The 24,819-nt window shown below is 47.4% G+C and overlaps 10 protein-coding genes across 10 annotated transcripts; 4 read left to right on the top strand and 6 right to left on the bottom strand.

Moving 5' to 3' along the window:
• Positions 1 to 300: 300 nt before the first annotated feature.
• On the bottom strand, positions 301 to 2,957 carry UA08_04660 (hypothetical protein; the record flags this gene model as incomplete). Its single annotated transcript, XM_020266955.1, has 3 exons — positions 301 to 773; positions 828 to 2,798; positions 2,876 to 2,957. 3 exons carry the CDS (start codon positions 2,955 to 2,957, stop codon positions 301 to 303), a joined length of 2,526 nt encoding a protein of 841 aa, XP_020120000.1.
• Positions 2,958 to 4,304: 1,347 nt separating this feature from the next.
• UA08_04659 (hypothetical protein) lies at positions 4,305 to 5,036 on the bottom strand (the record flags this gene model as incomplete). Its single annotated transcript, XM_020266954.1, has 6 exons — positions 4,305 to 4,351; positions 4,385 to 4,415; positions 4,489 to 4,552; positions 4,586 to 4,612; positions 4,675 to 4,696; positions 4,745 to 5,036. 6 exons carry the CDS (start codon positions 5,034 to 5,036, stop codon positions 4,305 to 4,307), a joined length of 483 nt encoding a protein of 160 aa, XP_020120001.1.
• A 581-nt stretch (positions 5,037 to 5,617) lies between these two features.
• UA08_04658 (hypothetical protein) lies at positions 5,618 to 6,288 on the bottom strand (the record flags this gene model as incomplete). Its single annotated transcript, XM_020266953.1, has 2 exons — positions 5,618 to 6,141; positions 6,216 to 6,288. The coding sequence occupies 2 exons, from the start codon at positions 6,286 to 6,288 to the stop codon at positions 5,618 to 5,620; spliced, it is 597 nt and encodes a 198-aa protein (XP_020120002.1).
• Positions 6,289 to 6,674: 386 nt separating this feature from the next.
• Positions 6,675 to 10,358, top strand: UA08_04657 (hypothetical protein; the record flags this gene model as incomplete). The annotated part of the gene is made up of 6 exons (XM_020266952.1): positions 6,675 to 7,267; positions 7,324 to 7,808; positions 8,013 to 8,041; positions 8,216 to 8,351; positions 8,571 to 8,623; positions 8,685 to 10,358. 6 exons carry the CDS (start codon positions 6,675 to 6,677, stop codon positions 10,356 to 10,358), a joined length of 2,970 nt encoding a protein of 989 aa, XP_020120003.1.
• Positions 10,359 to 10,754: 396 nt separating this feature from the next.
• Positions 10,755 to 11,183, top strand: UA08_04656 (hypothetical protein; the record flags this gene model as incomplete). Its single annotated transcript, XM_020266951.1, has 2 exons — positions 10,755 to 10,947; positions 11,077 to 11,183. 2 exons carry the CDS (start codon positions 10,755 to 10,757, stop codon positions 11,181 to 11,183), a joined length of 300 nt encoding a protein of 99 aa, XP_020120050.1.
• A 276-nt stretch (positions 11,184 to 11,459) lies between these two features.
• UA08_04655 (hypothetical protein) lies at positions 11,460 to 12,835 on the bottom strand (the record flags this gene model as incomplete). The annotated part of the gene is made up of 2 exons (XM_020266948.1): positions 11,460 to 12,455; positions 12,515 to 12,835. 2 exons carry the CDS (start codon positions 12,833 to 12,835, stop codon positions 11,460 to 11,462), a joined length of 1,317 nt encoding a protein of 438 aa, XP_020120051.1.
• A 404-nt stretch (positions 12,836 to 13,239) lies between these two features.
• UA08_04654 (hypothetical protein) lies at positions 13,240 to 14,256 on the top strand (the record flags this gene model as incomplete). Its single annotated transcript, XM_020266947.1, has 1 exon — positions 13,240 to 14,256. The coding sequence occupies one exon, from the start codon at positions 13,240 to 13,242 to the stop codon at positions 14,254 to 14,256; it is 1,017 nt and encodes a 338-aa protein (XP_020120044.1).
• A 224-nt stretch (positions 14,257 to 14,480) lies between these two features.
• UA08_04653 (hypothetical protein) lies at positions 14,481 to 15,911 on the bottom strand (the record flags this gene model as incomplete). The annotated part of the gene is made up of 1 exon (XM_020266946.1): positions 14,481 to 15,911. The coding sequence occupies one exon, from the start codon at positions 15,909 to 15,911 to the stop codon at positions 14,481 to 14,483; it is 1,431 nt and encodes a 476-aa protein (XP_020120045.1).
• Positions 15,912 to 16,314: 403 nt separating this feature from the next.
• UA08_04652 (hypothetical protein) lies at positions 16,315 to 17,648 on the bottom strand (the record flags this gene model as incomplete). The annotated part of the gene is made up of 2 exons (XM_020266945.1): positions 16,315 to 16,513; positions 16,567 to 17,648. The coding sequence occupies 2 exons, from the start codon at positions 17,646 to 17,648 to the stop codon at positions 16,315 to 16,317; spliced, it is 1,281 nt and encodes a 426-aa protein (XP_020120042.1).
• Positions 17,649 to 20,653: 3,005 nt separating this feature from the next.
• Positions 20,654 to 24,646, top strand: UA08_04651 (hypothetical protein; the record flags this gene model as incomplete). Its single annotated transcript, XM_020266944.1, has 14 exons — positions 20,654 to 20,843; positions 20,911 to 20,960; positions 21,003 to 21,195; positions 21,255 to 21,943; positions 21,990 to 22,152; positions 22,207 to 22,446; positions 22,498 to 22,696; positions 22,754 to 22,825; positions 22,889 to 22,939; positions 22,987 to 23,051; positions 23,175 to 23,287; positions 23,340 to 23,773; positions 23,828 to 23,908; positions 23,974 to 24,646. The coding sequence occupies 14 exons, from the start codon at positions 20,654 to 20,656 to the stop codon at positions 24,644 to 24,646; spliced, it is 3,213 nt and encodes a 1,070-aa protein (XP_020120043.1).
• Positions 24,647 to 24,819: the final 173 nt, after the last annotated feature.

Genomic DNA, 24,819 nt, shown 5'->3' with positions numbered 1-24,819 from the left:
TCCGTCTAACTTCTTCCAAGGCTGCTTTATTGATACACATGAAAAACCACATGCTGGTCAATAGGACATACGAACAAGAGTAACCTCCATCATCCATGCCTTCCATTGTGGTGCATTTTCTTTTATCCTCTTTTTTATATTGGATCAGATCTGATTGGAAAGTTCACCAAGTCTGATCGATCACCTCCGACTACTCATCGTCACTCATGCTCAACCATCCAAACATGGAATCCAGCGGGCTAAGAAAACGAACAGACAAAATAAAACACATGCGCGAGGGTCTCAAGGTCGCGCGTATTTCTATGACTGGTTAGATATAAACGAAGAGGCTTCCTTCCACTTGTTGTGGGCCTTTTCCTTGTATGCTTCTCTGACAGCCGCGTCACTCTTCCACTCGTCCGCCAATGTCTCCAAGCCCAAAATAGCCTTTTCCAAAGTTGTGCTTTCGAGGTCGATCGTGGACACAAACTCCTTTTCGCATTCTGCCTTCGCAGCGGGAGTAAGGAGCAGGCGGGTAGAGAGTGCGGCGCGCACATGGTCGACGCTGTCCTTATGAAACGTTAGGTAGGAATTGTTCCAGTCCTCTAGGTTTGTGGATTTCGGAAGAATGGCTTCGAATTCATTCAAGACCACGTCTGATATTTTCTCTGGTAGTGGCTCCGACAGGCTATTGAGTGCGAGCCGGAAGCGTGCGAGCTGAACATGTAGTGTTGGATGAGAAGGATCGATGGCATGTGCAGCTAGGAGACATTTCAAGGCAAGAGCGTATTTTTCTGGGCATTTGGTTAGCAAAATTCACATCTTCTACAAAGGAGAAGAGAACTCACGTCTTCTTATGTATACTTCAAAACCGGCAGTTTGTGCGCGGATATCACCGGGGCTGAATTCCAGCAGTGGTGTGAGGAATTTGAGTGCATCTTTCAGAGGTTCTTTGGTTTGAACCAGCTTGGTGCCTAGAGGATCGGTGTCCTCCTTCTTCACCTCACCATCAGCACCCTTAGCATTTGCGGCACTGGCCTTTTTCAAGTCCTGTTTTTCTGCCTCCGCTTTCTCCAACCGTTGTTGCTCTTTTTTAGCCTTCTTGATCGCCTTTTTCCTCTCTTCTTCGTCTACATCACTAAGATTTGCGAACATTGGTCCATGAACGAGATCAGGTTGGTCATGCAATAGGACATATGCCTTGATAGCAGACAATGCCATTCGTGTATAAAAGGGGTGGTCTCGCAAGTGATCCTCCCATCGAACCATATCAACATAGGCTCGGACCATACCCTTCCGTAGCGAAAAACTATGGAAGTCGAATTGATCTTCTTGCCAAACGTCGAAGATATTGAAGACTGCATGGAGACGCTTCAGTGCAAGACCGAGCTTTTTCTGTCTTAGATAGGACTCCCCATCTTCCGTCAGATACCAGACACATTGCATTTCATGAAGATCGCCAAGAGGACCGCCAACAGTCTCATTTCTGGTGAATTTGCTCATGTCTTCGAGTGCTTTGTCGTTCTGGTCATTACGAAGCCGGTATTTGGCAGCTTTGGTGTTGATGTGGCGATCCTTTTCGTCAAGCTGCCTGGCTTCCTCCATGGCCTCTGCCGCTTTGGGGAAATCTCCATAGTGCTTGTATATCCTTGCTCTCGTCATGTGATAGTCAACGGATTTCGGATCGAGACTTATAGCTTTTTCTACGTATTCCAGAGCCTTGTGCAAATCGCGGCTAAGGTAGTAGTTATAGTGTTGAGCAAGGAAATAGAAAGTAGAGGCCTCGAATGTGGTTTTGTCTCCTGTCTTCTGTGCCTCGGACGAACCGTTAACTTGCGTTTGTACATTTCCCGATGCATATCCCTCGACAAGCTCTTGGACGGTGTCGCGCTTTGCTGGACGGTCGTACAGGACCTTAATATTTGCAAACAGAGACGGAACCCCTTTGCGCAGCATTCGCTGAAGATAACTATCAGCAGCTGCTCTGAACTCCTCGCCCTCCAAAAAGTCTAGAGGGGCACGTCGGGGAGCATCACCGCGGGGAAACTTCTCGACTAGCTCGTCATAAACAGCCTTTAGAGATTTGTGATCGGTATCAGCAATTGCCTTTGCCTTGATGAGACCGTCGTAGTAGTGAGAGTTCTCCGGATTTCGCTCTATGAGAGCACTATAAGCCGCTTCAGCTTCCGACTTTCGATCGAGACGAAGAAGGTAATCGGCTCGCATTTCCATGACAGCAAGAACATCCGAGCAACGCTTTCCAGCGGTGTCGAGATGTTCTAACGCTCTTTCAAGATCCCCAGACTCCGCAATGATGGTATTCTTGTACAACACAGCTTCGGAATGCTCCATATCGGCCCTTGAGGGAGGTGTCTTCAGTGTCTCTTCGTAGGTATTGAGAACATTCTCGGCCTCGGTCAGGTTTCCCGCAAGATGATGAGCAATCGCCAACGCTGTCCAATTCTGTCTTAATGATGGCCGCGACTGAAGCATTGAGCTGCGGCTCTGTATATAACCCTGGTAGTCCCGCATTTGCATTTGGAGAAGAGCGAGATCGCGTTGGATGGGCTGCGACTCGGGTTCTAGTTTCAGAGCAAATCTGTAAGCTTTGATAGCTTCTTCATAGTTCTTCTCAGCCCTGTAAAGGAGACCGAAGACGTGCCAGCACACATGCGACTTCATGTCGTTCCTCAGCGCCGCCTTGGCCAAGGCAAAGGCCTCCTCCAGCTGCCCCAAGTTGCTCATAATAAGAGCCTTCATCGCTTGCGTATCGCCATGGTTGGGGTTCTTGCGGAGAATCTGGTCGGCCGTTTTGATACCTGTTTGTTGCCGGAAAAGAAAGAGTCAGCCTCCAATAACCTCAACGACAGGTTGCAAATTCACCACGAAGACTAACCCTTCTTGTACTGCTTGTTCTCATAGTGGCGCACCACTTGGCGGAACAGCGACGAGTCCTTGGAACTCAATTGCTGAGGCATGACAGGCAACTGTCTTGATCTGTTGCTTGCAGGTCCTGAGACTGGTGAGGTGGATGTGCGATCATGCGGGTGCGGGGACCAGCAATGTCTGTCTCTCTGTGAAGACGCTAGCCCACTGCCGGCACAGCGGAGACTGTACAGTGTGCACCACAGTTTAACACCTATATGGACGAGGAATGACAATACGAGCTAAATTTTACAAAGGGATTTATTCGAAACTGAATAAGGCAATGTTGGTAATATAGCAGGGAGCTAGGAAAGGAGAGTTGGTTACATTTTCTAGCCAATCAGAGCCTTAGTATGAAGAGCAATTTGTGCCTCAATATTCAGGCTCCATAAATAGTCCGACATTTTGATAACTGCAGAGCAGCCCTAAATTCACTCGAGATATGAGCCGCCTTGGTCTTAGCGTGGCAGGGCATAATGAAATGCTCCAAGTCTATTGCACTAGTTAGATTTCAAGACTTTGGTAGACTGGATGTTGTATAATTCAATCCCTATCTGCCTGGGCAGCAATGCAGCCGCTAACTCGGGAGGCACGTAGTCAGTATAGATAGTTGTTACCTTCTCCAGGTGCTTTGGGTACAAGCTGCTCATAAGTTAGAAGGAGTATTTAGGTCTTGGATGACCATTCCGCGGTTTGAAAGAGAGAAGGAGACCTTCTCAAAAGAAAAACTCTCAGATATCTTGGTTGCTTTCTGCAGACCTCTTAAGACCCTTGAATAACTGTGATAGTAGATCGGTCCACGTCTCATTTTTGATCCAGCAATATTTGTTAGCAGAGATGGAGACCCTTGTGCCTTTTGTACCATCGGAAACAGAACGTCAACAGCCCCTTGCACAGCAGTATGTACAAACCGCCAGGCACTTGACCACCACCAATCTTCACCAGGACCCAAATGTATTTGGTCCATTAGGCTCTAGATGAGGGGTCAAAGAGGTCAACGCCGTTCGAGCAATCCCTCTTATCGGTCTCGATGCTAAACGCGTTATCACTAAGAAGTACTTTCCGGGGGATAATAACTCCGGTAAATTCTTTTAATCACTTCCTTCTAGATAGTGCTGACACTGCCATCGACTATACAGAGTTTGCATCACTTTGCAAATGCATTCGGGCAGCAAGGATAGATGATCTCAAAGGATTCGATGACGATTGGTATACAAACAATCCATACCAGCTTCTCTTTGAATATCTTGGAGAATTAATCACGACCGATACTTCCGAAGCATCACGCACTAGAGCCCGCAAGAGAAAAACTAGTGCTAGTTCAATCAATACCGAACTTTCCACATCAAGCAACGAGGGCAAACGCGAAACGGTCAGCACTGAAGCTCTCAAGGTCTTCATCAAGCCTGCGTTGTAGCGAGGTAGCAATCATCATCTGCGGTATTAGCTACCTTTGCAAGTAGACCTGTATAGCACTAACCTTTGGGTTCCCAGGTCTGGCCTTTGAACCACTAAAGACATGTCAAAAAAAAAAAAAAAGATGGCCATGGGAAGAGCAGCAGTCATCGTATCACAAATACATACACCGGTATAAGATATGATTGGTAGATGCTCATTTTTTGGGCCGACAGTGACCGCGCCCTCCGGCCTAGTGATGAATTTCTGGCTGCCAATTACATACTTCAGTTCAAATCCTGATATAGTAAAACTTTGATGTTCATTAACATAGCAATTCATACATGGAACCAATGCCAATGGCTAGTAACTCACTGAATTCTAGCATCTTTCATGCCTTCAAGGTTATTGTAGATAATTTTCATCAGCGCCCTTAACATCATACCCTGCGATGTTATAAAATGCCTAAACTGCTCTCGCTTAGACACTCTCCAGCTGACCTTGGGTAACGTGACTGTCTCGTTTGCCCTCAAGGCGCTTGTGAGTCCGGTATCATTAGACTCGCACCCTTTCGCCACTCCCTGAGCTTCTAGCTCTGTGCAGTAGGAAAAGAGATCGTCAAAAAATCTGTTGAATTCACACTCCCCTTCCACTGCATCGATGACATCATCTTCGATTGCAATATCAGAATACCAGAACAATCGAGGGGTCAGTCTTTTCACGTCATTCTCTTTCATGATGCGTTAGCAACATTTATCAGCTATATAGTGATATTGATCATCTTTCTCGTACCTCGTGTTCAATATCTACAGTTCTGTAAACTAATTCATCTAGATCAACAATTTCAGAGTGAATGGTTGCAAGCATGCTTCTAGAGGAGACCTATATCGAGGGCGACAAGTGAGAACATGAAAAAACATGAGGACAAAGTGAGATTGAGTTGGATTTGGATTAGTCGTTTTCGGGGTAGTCACGTGAGGCAGACATTCGATTATTCGGATAAAGTGGTATTTACATAAGAGGATTATAGAAACGGCGATTTTCTTCAAATATAAGCCAATGTTTCCCTTCTCTCTAATGGATGCTACCATCTGACCAGAGTTCAACCAGTCATAACAAAACCTTCATAGGCTCACTAAGCATGCAAAGGAATCCGGAGAACGGACGGAAAGAAATTTATGGATTACTAGATTACGCTCGACAATGCAGCTTATCAAATAACGCCATGCAATGCCCCCTAGTTGTACACGTATATATCTTGTATGTTTTTATTACTTGGACATAAGCCGCCAGCTTGTCTAGAGCCGAGACCGTAAGATCATTTTTCACCGGAAGATGGACTTCGACGCTCAATCCAATAATTGAACGCATCCTCCCACGAGCCGTTAGTATTGCATCTTTCACCGACGATGCCCCAACTCCGTGACCGAATGATTTGCTCCACGCTTCGTTCATTTCGGACGAGGTTGGCAAGTGATTCTGTGCGGGCTTCCCGGGGGAAATATCGACTTGAATACGGATCTAAGCGCTCATTAACGACACATTCTTGCTCTTTCGCAGTCTCTACTTGGCGTGAGACCAGATCAGGGTCCTCGGGATCGGGGCTCGTTGCCACCATGGCACAATAATTGAGCACATCGGATCTGCTTTGCCACGAAGGAAATAATACATTCTGTTTGAAAGAGTCACACGCCTCGACAGGGAGTCTGCTTTTGTTTAATGCATCAAACTGTCGAACGCCGGTGGATGATGGATTAAACCCGACTCGAGCAGGCGTTAACAAGGCATTCATATTTTGGGTAATTGAATCATCGATGGTCGATCGGGACAAGCGGAGGAAATCTGTGACTCGTCAGCTGTAAGCAAAATAGCTCGGGTAGCAAAACGCAAGGATATATCCCATGAAAGGTGCGTACCTCGCAAGACTCGTTCGTTGAAGCAAAACTGCGGAGTCAACGACGGTGAGTTGACTGAGGATGATTTCGACATCCTTTTATTAGCGTGCTCCGTCACCGGTGTTGCCTTGGATCGCTGCGCCCAAAACCACTCCAGCTTGAATTATATGTTCACTTGAATAAAATTAAAAATAGATATGTACAAAGCGACCTTCTTGGGTTGAATGAATGCGTGCAAGATGAAATGAGCTCAAGCACTGGCGAAGCTACGGAGATTGATACGTAGTGATAGGGCGGGTCACGGGACCACGCGCGTCACCGATAACCGCTTTACGCGGTCGCGATTGAGTCTCGCAATGGCAATTTAGCCACTTTCCTTCCGATTGTGTATCTAAGCTTTCGTATCTTTGTTTGATTCCTTCTTCCTGAGTCAATTTTGACTTTCTATTGTAAGGAAATCGGCAACGCTGCAGAGCAAACATGCCCGAGCTTGCAGAAGTCGCGCGCATTGTGCACTTCATCCGAAAACATCTCGTGGGCAGAACACTGGCGAATGTGCAAACGCAAGATGACAACATTGTCTATGGTAAAGTAGGCACAACTGCCGCTGAAGTTCAGAAGGCAATGCAGGGGAAAAGCATCATCGGTGCCGGACAGCAGGGCAAATACTTTTGGATTACAATGTCAAAACCTCCACACGTTGTGATGCATTTCGGCATGGCAGGCTGGCTGAAAATAAAAAACGCGGACACATACTACTACCGCACGACTAAAGCCGAAGACAAGGAGTGGCCACCAAAATATTGGAAGTTTATTCTGGAGACAGACGAGACCCCGAAGACAGAAGCAGCATTTGTAGATTTTCGCAGGCTGTCGAGAATCCGTCTTGTCGATTGTCCAGCCGATGACATTCGGCAATACACCCCTCTTAAAGAGAATGGACCAGATCCCCTCGCTGACAAGGATATCCTAACGGTAGGATGGCTGGAAGATAAGGTCAAAAGTAAAAGGGTGCCAATCAAGGCCCTGTTGCTTGATCAAGTCAACATCAGTGGTATTGGCAATTGGATGGGGTAAGCCAGAAAGTCCCATTGCATTTACTACCAATCAATAATCTGACCTGTATTAGGGATGAAATTCTCTATAATGCAAGGATACACCCCGAGCAGTATAGTAATACCTTGAACGACGAGCAGATAAAACAACTTCACAAATCTATCGATTATGTGTGCACAACATCTGTAGACGTTCTGGCCGACTCGGAACAATTTCCCGAGGAATGGCTTTTCAAGCATCGATGGAGTAAAGGAAAGAAGAACAAGCAATCATTACTCCCGAATGGCAATAGAATTGTTTTCCTTACTGTCGGTGGTCGGACCAGTGCTGTTGTACCGGCTGTCCAACGAAAGACCGGCCCCGTGGCAAAGGAAATCAGCGATGAGGACCAGATGGATGAGAAGGAGGATAAAGTCGTGGAAAATAAAAGAAAGCGGACTGCTGTGAAAGAGGAGGAGGAGGAAGAAGAAGAAGCCGTTGCAGCACCAAAACGTGCGGCATCAAGAACAAGCAGATCTAGTGCAAAAGGCGGCACGAGAGCATCTACAAAAAGGAAAGGTACTTGAATATGAGCCAGCGGCTGCAAAGCGAGAACAGTTACGAAACAAACAAGCAACAGCTTAGAAAATCGACCAGTACATTTCATCATCAAACCGCTGGCCTTGGGAGACTTTACTTGTCACATCCAGCGAAAGCTTTCTATGCAGATGCTCGGGTGCTGCCTAATATTAGGTACGCTAGACTCATAATCATTTTCCATAGACAGTCTGGGCCTGAAGCATCCGGAAAATGTACATGACCATTCTTGTAAACCTTGTTTAGGGCGAGTTTTTCCTACAATTACATGAAGCTATTCGCAACCATTTTTCTATAAACAGAGCAAGGCTGCTGAGAGCTTTTTGTTCTCAGTATTACGACTCAATCATGAAAGAGTGAAATCTGTAACGTCCTCTGTAAAAGCATAGAATTTGACCGAAAACAACAACCCTAACCCTAATACCGGTGGCAAGCGCAATCTTATCGCAAGCGCCGATTCCGGGCGGGGGAACACTCGCCACGAAAAGTCCCGCGGAGACCTGACAAATCCGCGTTGGAGGATTTGTCAGTTCATGTCCACTCTTTTTCACCTCAGGTCTGATCCAACTTTCATTTTCAATGCGGATACACCTCGTCCATACTTAGCGGATTACATGCGCCGCCTCTCAGTGCTTCCATCAGTTGTGCAGTGGTCGCTTTAAGTCCGTTATACGCCACGATCGTGAAATATGAGCGCTATTCTTTCTGCCGATGACTTGAATGACTTCATATCACCCGGGTTAGCATGCATCAAGCCGGTCGAGACGCTGCCTCAAAAGGGCACAGCTACCTCAGAGGTAAGAAAGCGAAATTGCATCTTCATGAGGAAGGACCGTTACTAATGGCAATCTGTCGCAGAACTCATATGAAGTAACAACCGAGGACAAAGTCCAGCCGGAAAACCAAGCTCCAGCACAAATATCCCTAACAGACTGTCTCGCATGTTCAGGCTGCGTTACATCCGCCGAAGCCGTTTTAATCTCGTTGCAGTCTCATGCCGAGGTTCTCAATACTCTTGATGCTCACTCACCGGCGTCTATGGTGGTAACGGATGATGGAAACATCAGTGCCCCCCATGGTATCCGAAGTGATGAGAAAATATTTGTCGCCAGTGTTAGTCCTCAGGTCAGAGCTAGTCTCGCCACAACATATAGTATTTCCGAGCGCAAGGCTGCATATATGATCGACCAGTTTCTCCGTGGCCCTCAAGGATTGCGTACGGGAGGGAAGCATGGAAATGGATTCACTTGGGTCATTGATACGGATGTATTACGGCAAGTCGTCCTTACACTCGCTGCTCAGGAAGTTACAGAATCTCTACAAACGCTGCCTTCTGCTGGAAATGGAGCAGCAAAATATTCCATCCCTAAACGGCCAATATTGTCGTCTGCATGCCCAGGCTGGATCTGTTACGCCGAAAAGACACATCCTCATGTTTTACCATATCTTTCACGCTTAAAGTCTCCTCAGGCACTAGCAGGTACTTTCATCAAGTCTATACTAAGTCACGCCCTTGGTGTCTCTCCATCACAGATTTGGCACCTTGCTGTTATGCCTTGCTTTGATAAGAAGCTAGAGGCTAGTCGTGAAGAATTGACTGATGCGACATGGAATATCCGTGGCTCGAATGGATCTCAGTCTCCTGTGCGTGACGTTGATTGCGTTATTACCTCACGCGAGCTACTAATGCTCGCTTCATCCCGAAACATATCACTACCATCTTTACCATTTAAACCCTTGACTTCAGTCTATGCGCCCCATTTTCCGGATCCTACAGTGGATTCATTTTTGTTCTCAGGCACACAGGGCCTCAAGCAGAGCACGGTGTACGGAACTTCTGGTGGTTACCTTTATCATATTCTCTCCTATCATCAGGAAAAACAACCAGGTAGTCGTATTGAGGTACAGAGAGGACGAAATTCTGACGTCGTTGAATATTTCTTGGTATCAGAGTCAAATGAAACGATCATGAAAGCGGCTCGTTATTACGGCTTCCGAAACATCCAGAACCTTGTTCGCAAAATGAAGCCAGCTCGCGCTTCACGATTGCCTGGTGCAAACAGGCGTGGAGCCACGGCGCATGGTTCAAGCGGCTCTTCAGGACTTGACTACGCATTCGTCGAGGTGATGGCATGTCCTGGTGGCTGCACTAATGGCGGTGGTCAGATACGTCTTGACGACGCTCGGGAGGCAACTGCTAATATTTCTACCAATGATTCTACCGCTGTGATACAAAAGCACACAGCACATGAACAGCGCGAGTGGCTTGCTAGAGTGGACGAAACATATTTTTCAGCCGATTCCGACTCTGAGAGCGAATCACAGCCTGCAACTACAGATAAATCGTTACACGACACAGAAAACAGAGCTCAAAGTATAATTCGGCATTGGACAAACTTCACCGGAGTAAGGTTGGAGGATCTTGTATACACAACATTTCGCAAAGTGGAAAGCGACGTGGGTAAAGACAAGGGCGTTAGTGATACTACGCGGGTTGCTGAACTTGCTGGAAAGATAGGAGGTGGTTGGTGATCTCATGATGACTTGCATATTTATATACCCACTTTGCATTTATTCTATAAGCTATGGAGACTTATGAAGACAATTTGGTGTAGAGAGCGTTCTAGAAAACAAATTCTCTGCAGATTAGTGTTGCCTGAGATAATTTCCTATATGGGGTCGATATACTTGCCCCCGATATCGGGATTTTCTATAGCCGTCTAGAGCTATGCCATATCGGGCTAGCGTATAAAAAGTCCAGGCGCGGGGGCGGTGAAGATCCGCTTTTCACGTTTCTCATTTCCAAAGTTGATATCTTCATGTGCCAAAGCATTTAATCAAGCAAGCTCCTCAGGTCCTCTTCTCACTCGAATCAGACAACATCCTGGGTGACGCACGCAAGAATATTTCTGAACACAATCAGCCAAAATGTCCCGCGAAGCTTATCAAGTCCCAAACCTCGATTCCAACCAGAGCGCATTCGGTAACGGAGGTGCCAGCGGTGGTGTTGGTGGCTACACTCAGACCGAAGCTCCAGCTGTACGATACATCTGCGGTGAATGCGACGCAAAATCTACCCTGTCGCAAAACGCTACGCTGCGTTGTACCGAGTGCGGGCACCGTATATTGTATAAGGAGCGAACAAAGAGGTTGGTCCTTTCCCCCGGTTCACCTTCTCTTCCACTTTCTTTCTCTCAAGATTTTTTTCCGAAAGTGTAGAACAAATACTGACTTTTCTTGTGTTGTAAAGGATGGTTCAGTTTGAAGCGCGCTGAGATGACCGTTCACGTTACAACGCGAGTTCGCTCTGATGCTATGAGAAAGAACCTCGCACACGCAGGAGGTGATTGGGATTGATATTCTATTTAGATCTTTCTTCAGCCTGTCTACCATTCAACGAGATTACGCATTCATACGGCGCGTTTGGTTTTGGTTTTTCAAATATTTGATGGATATGGAAAGGAGTCAAGTTATCACAATCAAAATGCAAAAATGCTACTTCTTTGAAATTCATATTCAAATCGCCATTTCATAGATACATCCAAAGGTCTGAACTGGTGATATTATCTTTATCTTTCATATTTAAAAATCAACTTTTTTGGAGGGCTTTCATGCCTTCCAATTGTCTTTTTTTCATAAGCGATTCGTCACTTCTATGAATTTCTCCAAGTGTTTCAGAGCCTGACCACTTGTGATTGCATATCGGGCCCGTCTGACACCCTCTTTCCAGCGTCCACCGCCAGGTCCACGCTCTGTAATGACCTTGCCGTCATCTCCAGGGCCCATATTGCTAGTTTCAGCTTCACATATACCCGAGGTCACAAACAATGCAGCTGTGTTTATAAGAACAAAGTGCATCAGAGGATCATCTGGGTCCAGTTCGTTGCGTAAAATACTCATAAGCTTCTCCGCATTCTGTTTTGGCATCTTCTTCGTGTAGACATCTGTAATGGGATGTGTTGGGAAACCAAAATCTGAAGGGTGGAGCTGGAAGATGTCAAGCTTAGTGAGCGTTCGTGGTACTTCTTCTTCTTCTTCTTCTTCATCATCGTCGTCTTCCTCTTCGTCTTCATTATCTCCATTCTCTGCACCTGTGCCTTTGTAGGCTGGGTTGGGATATTCGGAAAGTCTCCAACAGTTTGTCGGACCGGCACAGCTGATTTCGTCCATGTCTTCCTCTCCACAAATGACCAGGGCCTTCTTTGAGCCTCCAAGTCTCAGAGCTTCGATAAAGATGGGACCTAAGGCTTGGTAGGCAACTCCGACGACGCGCGCTTCTAGTGCCCAATCAACAGGGTTGGCCAGGGGTCCCATCAGGTTGAAAATCGTGCGGAATCCTAAGCCGCGACGAACGGGCTCCGCATACTTCATGCCTTGATGAAAATTTGGAGCGAAGAGGAACGTGTAGTTGGTCTCGTTGAGCACTTTGGCAATGTCATTTGCCTTGATGGCTGCGATCTTCGGTGGCACGGGAAGGATGCAATTCAATACATCGGCCGATCCGGAAAATGATGTTTGCGAGCGGTTGCCATGTTTAGCCACCATCAATAGAGATGATCCGACAATCGATGAGGTTGTAGAGACGTTGAAGGTGGAATGGGAATCGCCGCCGGTGCCAACGATATCGCACTAGTCAGAGAAAGTGATCAGTTAACTCCTGCTCTTACTTATCCGTAACAAACACATACCAATCCTCCATTGTAATTTCCCTCTGATTTGCCCCTAGCTTTGACCACTGCCCGCAATGGGGGCCTGTCCACGGTGCTTGCAGCTTCTCTCATGCGATGGGAGCATAGCGCAATGATTTTGGAGTCACGGTCTTTACCGGTCGAATGCAACAGAGTCAGGAGAGCTGCGGTCTGGATAATGGATAGTCGATTCTCGAATATCAATGCAAATGCGGCCGCAATTTCTTCTGCAGATACTTGGATTTGAGCGACGTCGGGGTATGCGAGCCTCTGCAAGAGGGGCGAAATGGAGACTGGCTCGGGGTTGCTATCGTCGGCCATGATGTTGGAAACTAAAGCCACCTGCTTTGGTATAACCAGTTGTAAAAGACAATTTTTTCTCTCTCCAATTCTTGAATTGGGCCAGTTTTCAAAGGGAGGGGTAGTTGCAGTTGGCTATGAATCATCCTCTGACTCAGGCGGTTTTCAGCGGCAGAATAGACCGGTGGTCGGGGAGAAAAAGCCACTAAGCCCAGAATGGATGGTGTCGTTCCTGAAATGGCAGAAACTCACCGCCAACGCATCGAGCACAAACTTTATGTAGCTTTTCTTGACCAGTTGCTCCGTAGGATTCATTGCACATGTCTCAATTTTTCAACCGAATTCCTAAATATTGTCTCACTAAAGCCTATAGCTTGCTCGAATTTGGGTCTACGGATTTCTCTTTCAGCAGTTAAATAGCGCCAATGCCGCCACGCTTGCGATTTTCATCCTCATATATTTCCCAGCCCGTACGCCGGCAGAGGGGCCTGACAAGACAGCAAAATGAGATGATACACGGCAGCAGATATGTGAGCACGGCTCCAGCTGCTGTATCATCATCAGCCGTTGTACCTCCTCCATCCCTAGAACAGATGAAGAAGAGTCCATCGCGTATCGCCCGAACACCGTCCGTTCAGCCTCCTTCACACAGACGCCCCGAGGAACGTCGCTCACAACTCCTTCGACAATACACATCCCTCATCCGTACGGCACCTTTGATGGTGTTTTTTCAACACAACAATCTGCAGTCAGTTGAATGGACTGCAATTCGCCGTGAGCTGGTCCAAGCCCTAAGAAAAGTTGACGAACAACAAGCTTCCGAAGGCCGAAGCACGACTCCATTGGCACCCCACGTGAAATTACAGATCATCCAAACCAGCATTTTTGAAGTTGCTTTGCGCATTGTGGACCATTTCCGGCCGGAGAACGTGAAAGGACAGTGCACGGCAGCGGAGGAAGATGTACTGATGCACGATCTTTCCCGTACTGTACACAGCGCGGTGCGTCAATTGAAAGGAAAGCATGAGCTGGCGTCTATTCTATCGGGTCCGCTTGCTGTCCTTTCACTTCCAAATGTCTCTCCAGAACACCTCAAGGCGGCTCTCTCGATTCTTGCCCCCAAGGCCTCTGGCTTTTCGGCTCCTACACGCAAGGCCAACCCCGGATACCATGAATTGACAGTGCAAGGCGGATTACAAAAGCTAATGCTTGTTGCTGCGCGGGTAGATGGTCAAGTCTTCGACCTCGAGGGCACGAAATGGGTTGGTAGTATCGAGAGCGGCCTCGACGGTCTTCGTGCTCAGCTCGTCCATGCATTGCAGGCAATTGGAGCTGGTGTTACGTCTACTTTGGAGGGTGCCGGTAAGAGCTTATATCTTACCATGGAAAGCCGGAGGAGCGTGTTGGAAGAAGAACAGAAGGGTGAGGATAATAAGGAGTAATCCCAACTTGTACTATCTGAATAAACCGTATAATTTTCTTCTGTACGATACTTTTTTCTTGATATATCGTTCGCACAGGTGTGTGCATCTTGTTGTTTGTAGTAGCAATCTTATTCATTATTGATTTGGCCACTGAAACACTATGTTTACCGTTCATATACCACACGGGCACGACAGAACGAGTGTTTCCATAAACAACAAAATGATACACTGTAATGACTGCTCTAGTTCTCTCTCAGCTTCAACTTCGCATTCATTCCCACAATGCACCTGACAAGATCCCAGTCACCATCCAACCCGACCCAGTCAGTTACCAAAATACCGGTACCCCAGTCGCCATCCGGGTGATTGCAATGATCCAAACAGAGATATTTAACTGTAGCCGGGTTCAGCTTGGCAGCAATCTTCTCGGGCCAGGTCTGGGTTTTCCAGAAATTGCTTGCACTAAGAAAGTTGACGAAGAAGGGATACTTCTGGTTGGGGTCACCACCACGTCCAAAAGGGTAACGAACGGCACCCGCTCGTGAGATGTGTTCAGTCACATACTGAATCTTCGTGTCGATGTTTTCGCTTTCCATAACCTGGTAGAAATCCTGAATGCAGAGTTCGCCGGCTGGACAGGTGGCGTTTGGGGTATTGTCAGCCCATCCACCGCCGTCGATGCCAAATCCTCGTCCCTCGTGCTCGCCTTTCAGCCCTTCTTCGAGGTTGAAACGTCTCACAAGAACAATCTTGCCTCGGACCTCGCCCAAAGTTGGCACATTTGGATCCGTATACCAACGGCTCTCCGGGGTTGCGTAATGATCACGGACAATGCGACTCAGCTGCTCATCCGTAGCTTTGCCCGTTCCTTCTCGTTTCAAGGAAACGATCAGAGTCTCAGAAGGATTGTGGTTGAGAAAGTCATCTACCTCATTCATGAGATCCCTGAAGTACTTATTTCCAGTGAGAGAGATTGGAAAGGCGCTATGGACGAGAACTAGCTCGTCCTTGGACGGATCATCCGGGTTCTGGGGCTGCACGCGGATGTCGAAGAATCGCACGCCATTCTCTAATTGCACCTTTGGGCTGACTGCTTGGCAACGAACTGAGGGAGGCGCAACATGGCAAGTGGGAGAATTATGGGTGCCGGGAACCGACAAGGAAGAAAGCAAGGTCTCATCCCGTAATTCTTGCATCCATGCATTGAGCCGTGCAGATGAGAATATCGCGAGGCACGACTCTTGGGTGAGATAGACTCCGGTAAACCGATGGCGCGGGTTGTCAGTCAGACATCGCATCTCGGCCGACTCAACGGTTGGCACGGGCACAGTGATGAGGTGTCGTTCGCCCTCGACCTCAAATGTGAGGCGTAGGCGCTCTTTGTCGTCATTTTCAAAGGTCTTGACCTCTGTCTGGTTGGTAGCGAACGGATCGACGCGAATATCAACATCCTGGCGGGCAAATGGGCTTGCATCGGGGGCAAGCGGCTGAGCAGTATTGGCAGCACGAGTGACATTCGTCGCAGCTTCAGTCACTTTCCGGGTTAGATTCATGGCCATTGCGTGGAACCCGCCATTGTCTTTGTGCTTCTCTTGGGGAGCAAAGCGCTCGATGTTCTTCAACTCCAGCGGAGTTGACGTGAAATTGCGAAGGGTCAGCGTCTGGGCAACCATGCTGGGCGTAGAAGATAGGGTGCTACAGGTGTTGGATAGTGAAGAAGGGGACGATTGTTGCGAGAGAAGGAGAATGATTGAGGGGAGGCTTCAGGCGCCTTGCCTGTGGAGAAAGATGCATGGCGCTGTGCTCCGGTAAGCGCCAATAAAGAGGGCTGTGCTTGGCGAGTCCGCATGGCGATCTGATTCGATCGTCTCGTGCTGCAATCGATCCAAGAGGCGAACTCTGAGGCTGGATGGCTGCATCCTTAACGGTAAGCGTGGTGGCCTCAGGCTGCCAGTCATTGTTTCAAGAAGGGCTCGGAATGCTACGGCTTTTAGAGAAATTATTGGTTATGTGCACCACTGGAATACCATATAACGCCAAGGCACAGACGCAGATATACTCCAACGATCTAAATAATCAAGTCCTCCCCAAGAATTCCAGCTGTTCCCAGTCTTCTAGGCGCCGTCGGGGCGGGCCTCCTCTACTGCCATCGCCGTGCATCAAGACATCCTTGTCGCCAGCTCTGCACGCCCACTTCTGGCGGAGAGCGCGTGGAGCCGATCCTTCAAACACATCGCAGGTGTAAGTTCCCAGAATAGGCAGGAATTTGAATGCACTGATGGAGACGTCAGTTCACGGCTTATACACCATGGGTTCTTCACTACTTACTGTCCGCTGCCGCCAGTCGCCAGGAAGAGGTTCCGGAGATCGGGGTGATGGTCAACAATGAAGTCACCTTGGGGAGTATCTGTGTACCAACACAAATGCTTCTTGACAAAGGGCCTCTCCGATATTGATGGCGAGAAGAAACGCCGTAGTCCTTCTCGAAGCGAGAGTTCGGCATCCGTTGGCAAGAACAAGCTTCTAGTCCCGTCGCCATGAAGCTCTGGCGCTGAGATCTGTTGCTGTTCACCTGAGACTCGCGTCTCGTAACCATATCCATGTCGAGCACATTTCAGGATATTCGAGCGTGGCGTCGGAGGAAAGACGAAGAAACCACTGCTGAAATCGATTGCAATAGGCATGTTCCTAATTCTATCTGCTTCATCGGCAGTAAGTTGGATAAAGCCCACAGGCTGAGCGGTACTGACGGCACTCGACGTAAGGTCTATAAGTCGAGGCGTCCATGCACCTGTGGCCAGAATCACATGGTCCGCGAGCAATGCAGGGCCTTCCCTGACATTCACACCAACTACTTGCGCGCCATCCAGAACGAGGGATTCAACCGAGCCGCGTGTGCCAGTAACGAAGGAGACACCCAAAGCCGCACACTGCGCGGCCAGGAAACGTATCGCTTCAGCGCTGTCAGCCCAGCCGGCCCGTGGGTTCAGATATCCTTGATACTGTTGTAGGGTGCCACTCGCAAACTCGCGGTGGGCGTTTCTTATTTGTGATGCATCATCAAAGATACTAATCTGCGTGCCTTGCGACTGCACTTGCTCCTTTGCCTTGTTCAGATACGAATGACCACCGTCGTCTGAGACAATGAGAATGCCGGTCTCATGGTAATATCGCGAATACTCTGATTCCCAACCAGCTACAGCCTCTATGGCCATTTGCATGTACTGCGCATCAGCATAGTCGGAGCGGATGACGCGCGAAATATCGACACTGGAGCCGTCTGGCACAGGAGGAAGATGGCGATCAAGGACGGTAACCCGAATGTAACCGCGCTTGCAAAGCTCGTGCGCTAAAGTCAACCCAAACACACCGGCGCCCACAATAATAATGGAAGCGTCCTTGGAAGGCATGTCGGCTTTTGAAGCTACTTCTTCAGATTGCTTCCCTGTTCCAACTTCTAGGATGTCTGTTGGCGTGACGCATTGTCGAAACCTCGTATGGTCCTTCTCGGAGATTATATTTAAGCTAACCTCGACACTAATCGACATGGGTCTGGTTTACGTAGATAGGCCCGCTGATAATTCAGGCCTACATTGCCTATGTTGTCTGAGCGGGAGGTATGGCAATATTAGCATTGACCGAAGCAGGATCTCTTGACAATTTGATTCAACCATTTTCGGTGTGAATCGAGGCAGATTTGGGTAAGAAATCAAGGTGCAAAGCCAGACTGTTTTGAGCTCATCTCCATGCTCCCCTTTGGAGTCGTAACTTGTAAGCCACAAGGCGCCCAATAGAAGTAGCGTCACTAGGCTTACTACCTGCTAGCGTAAGGCAGCAAGGTTCCAGAGACCCCACCTGCTCGTTTCTTTCCTCTTCTCTACTCTATCTTGTCCTTAGCTTGCTCCAAGCTACTAGGGATTTGTTTTCAGTGAACGTGTATGGAGAATGTAGTAAGGAGGTATAATACACGAGGAAAAGCCTCAGGCTACCACTCTGCCAAGCCACTAAGTCGATAGCGGCCGTGATCACGTGAACTAGATATCTGAAGCTATTCCGAACTATAAAAATTATGAAGGGAGCCTTCAACCTGACCACAAAAAACAGCCTCTCGACGGAGGCTTTTGTGTCGGGCCCCACTGCGCATCTAGATATTGGCACTGCAATACTCGTGAACCAAATAATTATCATAACGCTCGACCTAATCAGGGGCCATGTAAGTTGCGCAGTCCACTGAGTGCCCTATGAAGTTACTTACGGATTGTCTAGGGACTAGTCTGGATAAATATTGTGAAGGCCTTGTTGATGCCGGTCTTTCCAACATCTCACCTAATGACACTGCAGTCGAAAAACGAGCCTCGTATCACGGCTCAGTTCAAGCGCACCTAGATCTCCTTGGACGCAGCAGGCCTGTACTTAAGGGAATGTATATAGTCCCTCGCATTCAAGCAGCTTCAAGACCAACATTGTTCCATCCCGATCTGCACAAAAGAAATATATTTGTTTCAGAAAATATTGACTAGCATCGAACCGGCATTTTGGTATTCAGATGAAGTGCCAGATTTTGCGACTGCTGATGATTCTGAAAACAATATTTGTGCGAAGGCCTACGATGCTTGCACTCAATTTTCAACCCCGAAGCTTTCTGGTCCTAGATTGATGGACGAGAATCTTTTTCGACCGTTCCTTTATAGCTATAGAACGTGGAAAGATGGGGCCGTTGCTCTGCGCCATGAAACTCATCGAGACTGCCCGAAGGTGGAACGAACTGGGGTTCGCAGGCCCGACTCCGTACGCTCTTCCTTCCCCAGATGAATTAGCAAAGCATGAAGAAGAATACAAGCTGTTTGTAGCAGCACATGAATTGAAGCATGATCTCTCGAGCCTGCTCAATGCCGCGACAGGTGGATGGGTTTTTTTAGACGACTGGGAAGAAACTAAGCTCGCCCATCGGGAGTTATTCGATGGCATGTTAACTGCTGTGTTAACAAACGAGAATCCCGACCATGACAAGCCAGTCAAGGACGAAGGAGTCTTGAGATCGATTTGGCCATATGATTTGCCAACTGACGTTGACAGAGTATGATTAGACGTTTGCTATCAATGAATAGATTTGTATGTCTATGCTTAAGGAATAGAAGCATTCACAATGATACTAATATGGATTTCTAAGCATGTCTCGGTCGAGGTGCATCGCTAGCGCCGTTGACGTGACCTTGGTGCCTGAGGCTCCGAGCTGCTGCCTTTGCATTCCCTCTCGCGAGCATTCACAAGAGCATCTTTCCCCTACTGTTAACAGACTTCTGAGTCAAGCTGCAATGACCCCCGAGCCCACAAATGCTTTATATGCTGTCTCCACGGCTTGTGCTGCCATATTTCTGTTAATTCTCCCTGGCAGAATCTGGAAGCTTCGTAAATCAAGCACTATAAACACTCCAGGCTGGCAGGGGCCCTTCAAGGCTGTGAGTGTTCCCTCGTTCCAGGATTCTGATCTATATATCTGATACCAGCAACGGGCTAGGGTCTTGGGATATTGCTCGCCATCGCATTATCCTCATATTGGATAGAACTTTCCAGCTTGGGTGCTCAGCAGGATGCCGACCCTTTGGTCTCACTCTTTGCTTCTATACTTACTGCTCTGGGCCTGAGCCTGCTTCTGCTCCGGGAACAACAACGCTCTCAGAAAGCATCAGATCTAGTTACTATATATCTTCTCGCATCTATTCTGTGCGATGTCATCAGCCTAGCTCTGTCTTTTAAGGTCGCTAGATGCGCGAGCGCTTCGGGCCTAGTACTTCTTCGCTGCTGCATGCACTTGACGATTTTGGTACTCGAGTGTTGTACCAATCGGCGCTCAGAATCCGGTTCCTTCAACGTACGTCTCTCACCCGAAGAACTCCATGGCATACTGAGTAGAAGCTTTTTCATATGGATCAATCCGATTCTTCTTCAGGGGTACAGGAACATCCTGGCCCATGAAGATTTGCCAACCCTCAGTCAAGACATGAGGCCAGAGCACACAAGAAAGGCAATTCTTCAAACATGGTCTCAACGAGGTTAGTTAAAAGCTCGAAAGCCTCATTTGTTTCCACACTTACAAGACTAGCCAAGCCCGAAACGAAGAAAAGTTTACCGATAGCTTTGATAAAATGCCTGAAGCAACCATTTTTGGCTGCAGTTATACCTCGACTACTCTTGATCGTCTTTCGCTATTCTCAGCCTATTCTGATTCGGGAGTCTATAAGATATGTCGTAGCATACCCTGCTGATATAGAAGACAGCCAAGGATTCTGGCTTGTTCTATCCTCTGTGGCTATCTATGTCGGCCTTTCAGTATGGGCCCAATCCTTCCTCTTTTTCTTTCTTGTGGGCTAACAACGCTTGACCTCAGTTGTCAACAGCTATGTATCAACACCGCATGAATAGACTAAGACTTATGACTAGAAGTGCCCTCGTTGGGCTTATCCATGACAAGACCATGAGGGCACCTAGCGTTGCTTATGATAACGGCGAGGCCACCACACTTATGAGTACTGATGCAGATAGCCTTGACGGTGTTGCCGAGATGGTCCACGAGATATGGGCCCAAATTATCGAAGTGCTGATTGGTATAGGACTGCTAGCTAGTCAAGTTGGCTGGATCTGGCCACTCCCGCTCTTTCTGATTTACTGTAGGTACATCCATCCATTTACTTTACCTCCTCGACTGGGTACTGAAATTTGTAGTATGTTCATACGTGAGTAAGTTTGTTGCAATGAATTTACAGCCTCTCCAAAAGAATTGGAACAATGCTACGCAAAGTCGCATAGCTGCCACAAGCTCTGTGTTAAGCGCAATGAAAGTCATCAAAATGCTTGGAATTCAACGAAATCTCATGAGTCACATTCAGGAGCTTCGAAAACGTGAGCTCTGGGCGGCTTCGAGACTTAGATGGATCGTGGTATACTATAACGCGTCTGGTTTGTCATATGCACTGGTTTATACGGTAATCTTTATTCGTAAGCTGACTTGGGTATAGCCAATGCTCTTGGAATATTCACCCCGGCGATTACACTGATTGTCTATGCTTTGATATCCTTGGCTCGTGGCGGCAATTTGGATACAGAAACTGCATTCACTACCATAGCCATCTTGAGCATGGTCACACACCCCGCAAATATGGTCATGACTATTGTGCCGCGAGCAGTGGCAGCTTTTGCTGGATTAGAAAGAATTCAGACATTTTTGCTTAAGCAGCCTTTACAAGACAACCGTGGGATACTGCCGGAACGGTTTGAGCATCCTAGCCCTGTTATTCAAATTCATGAACTAAGTATCGAGCATAAACAGCTTGTCTTGGATAACATAAACTTTGAAATAGCTGCTGGATCACTTAATATTATATCTGGCCATACTGGTAGCGGAAAATCGACTTTGTTGCGTGCTATCCTTGGAGAAGTCGTACCTACTCACGGGTCAGTTAGTCTGTCAACACGAGAGATAGCATACTGTGCCCAGAGACCATGGCTACCCAATGGCACTATCAAAGAAGCAGTTTACGGTGCTACTGAATTTCATGATGCTAGTGATCAATATCATGAATGGTGGTACAATGAAGTAATAGAGGCATGTCGCCTCACCCATGACTTCGACTACCTTCCTGATGGAGATCAAACACAAATTGGCAGCAGAGGTATCAATCTTTCTGGAGGACAGAGACAACGAGTGGTACGTTTTTCGAAATATTGCATATGAGCTAAGCTAAATTGTGCAGACTCTCGCACGTGCGTTGTTTGCAAGATGCGACATACTTTTACTAGACGATATATTCAGTGGTCTGGACGGTGAAACGGAGCAAACGGTTTTCAATAATCTACTCAGTTCTAGGGGCCTACTCAGACGGATGAATACTACCGTAGTTCTTGTTTCTAATTCGCGTGAGTCCCTCCTTGCTAATGACTGAACTGCATGACTGACTTACCCGGGGGTAGTCCAGCACCTCCAAACTGCAGATCACATTGTCGTTTTGAATAACCATGGAATACTAGCTCAAGGAAACTGGCATAAGATCCAGACGGAAGCTGTATACCCCGCGAAGTTCTCTTCCGGCCATCGTGTCAAAGATAGCGCCATCCTGTCGGGAAACTTTGAGAAGCTCAACGCTCAATTGCGAGCAAAAGACGAGACCGAAGTAGACCTCGCAAGGCAGACCGGAGATCCGGCAGTATACGGTAGTTTTACGTGAATATTAATATCAACAGATGCCACTAACACGAGCACAGGTTATTATTTCGGTTTCATTAACTCCGTGAACATTCTCTTTCTTCTCGTCAGTACTGCATCATACTCTTTCTTCGTCACTCTTCCCCAGTACTGGCTTCAATTATGGACCGAGTTAGGCGGTAGAAATTCTTCATATTATATTGGTGGATTTCTCCTCCTGTCATTCATGTCGTGGAGTTCGACAAGCATTCAGATGTGGTAGGTCTCCGAGAAACTGAAAATGCCCATAATCATTTATTAATGAAGGCGCAATAGGTCCATTCTTATTCGGCTTGCTCCTCAATCTGGGTTGCGGATACATCAACGTCTTTTGCGTATTGTGATGAGGTTAGAACTTTCTTTTCCAAAAATATTCTAACAGGATGATCTAAAATGGCTGATCATGCATAGCGCTCCTTTGTCCTATTTCTCTAAAACCGATACTGGGTCTATTTTAAACAGGTGAGGGTGTATCATTGTATTTTCTAGTTAATGCTAATGATTCCTAGATTTAGTCAAGACGTCCAGTTTGTTGACAAGCAGTTGCCATCAGCTCTTCAGACTGTTGTAACACGTATGTAATAAACTCCCCATTCAAATGTGGGTTGAGGTAACAAATTGCCAGAAATATTCAAGCTTCTCATGCAGATAGTTCTTCTTTGCACGACCGAGAAATGGCTCTCAATTTCTTTACCAGTCTGTGTTGTTTTGGTCTATATCATTCAAAAGGCTTACCTTCGGACATCAAGGCAACTCCGATTTCTGGAACTGGAGTCCCGGGCAGGAGTTTTCTCGAGTTTCCTAGAATCCGTACGTATTTAATTCATGGTGACTATGGCCCACTGAAATTAACCTTCACTAGGTTGAGGGTCTCGAAACAATACGCTCGTTTGGCTGGTCTAGATCCGTAATACAAGGCAACATCCTAAGCGTCGACAACTCCCAACGCCCAGAATTTCTTCTTTTGTGCCTCCAGAGGTGGCTCAACATTGTTCTCGATCTTTTGGCAGCTGCTATCGCAACATGTGTTGTTGCTATAGCTGTAGCATTCCGTGGACGTGTTAGTGGTGCACAAGTTGGGATTGCGCTCAACATTATGCTCGTAGCAAACACAACATTACTGAAGTTTGTGGAGAATTGGACTACACTGGAAACCTCTCTCGGTGCCGTTGCTCGCTTGAAAACTCTCGAGGAGATAACCCCGTGTGAGGGTGCAAAGACTGAAAACTTAGACCCGCCTGAAAACTGGCCTCCAAAAGGGCACATCGAGTTCACAAATATCACTGCATCTTACCAGTTAGTATCCTGCCAATTGCCGCATTCTATCTAACTAACAGAAGCAAAATTTAGTTCCGAGTCTGTTGCTCTGCGGAATCTGAGCTTGGATATTCCCGCAGGTCAGAAACTTATCGTCTGCGGGCGTACAGGGAGGTTAGTACTATCGAACCGTACCGATTGTTTATCCAAGAGCTCACCCTATCTGTTAGCGGTAAAAGTACGTTACTGCTAACGCTCTTGCGGCTTCTGGAGCTGCAAAGCGGCCATATCGAGCTAGATGGCATTGATATCAAGCAAGTGAGGCTAGATTTGCTACGACAACGGTGCTTCGTTGTGGTATCTCAAGACCCTCTTATTTTGCCAAATGAGACCTTGCGATGGAACTTGGACCCAGATACCTCCGTACCGAACGACATCCTTGTTGCTTCATTGGCGAAAGCGGGATTGTGGGCGCATTTCTTCGACTCTGATAGAGGGAGAGATGTGGAGATCAATATCAATGCCTCTGGGTTTGACGCACACCCAATACTCGACCGGAAGGTCTCTCTGTTCCAGGAGCTTTCGGTAGGACAGTGCCAACTATTTGCACTTTGCCGAGCACTTGTCAAAGTCAACGCCCTGCGACGTTCTGGTGTGAAGCCAGTCATTATCTTGGATGAAGTCACATCCTCCCTGGATACTGCGACTGAATCCACCATCCATCAAATCATTGACGACGAGTTTACCGAAAAGGGCCACACTGTCATTATTGTTACTCATAGACTAGGTGCCTTGGAGGAGCACGCGGAAACTGGAAGGGATATTGTGGCATTAATAGCGAATGGTAGGGTACAAGAGGTTATAGAGGACTTGGGGCCGGCGACTTTCCAGCGGTTTGGGCAGGCGGGATAAAGATTTGCCCAGGTGCCTATTATAATTGGGGCTCAACTGTAACAATCAGCTTGCCAATATAAAAAATGAAGAAACAAAGACGCTCATATTGAAGCTAGCCCGTAATAGGGAAAAACCGACGATAAGAAAAGTTCTCGGCTATTGCCGGCAGAGCGATAACGTTGTCCTCCATG

This window comes from Talaromyces atroroseus, assembly GCF_001907595.1.
Source record: "Talaromyces atroroseus strain IBT 11181 chromosome Unknown scaffold_5, whole genome shotgun sequence".
Lineage (NCBI taxonomy): Eukaryota > Fungi > Ascomycota > Eurotiomycetes > Eurotiales > Trichocomaceae > Talaromyces > Talaromyces atroroseus.
Note: the sequence above shows the minus strand (reverse complement) of the source record. Positions and strands in the feature narration are given on the sequence as shown.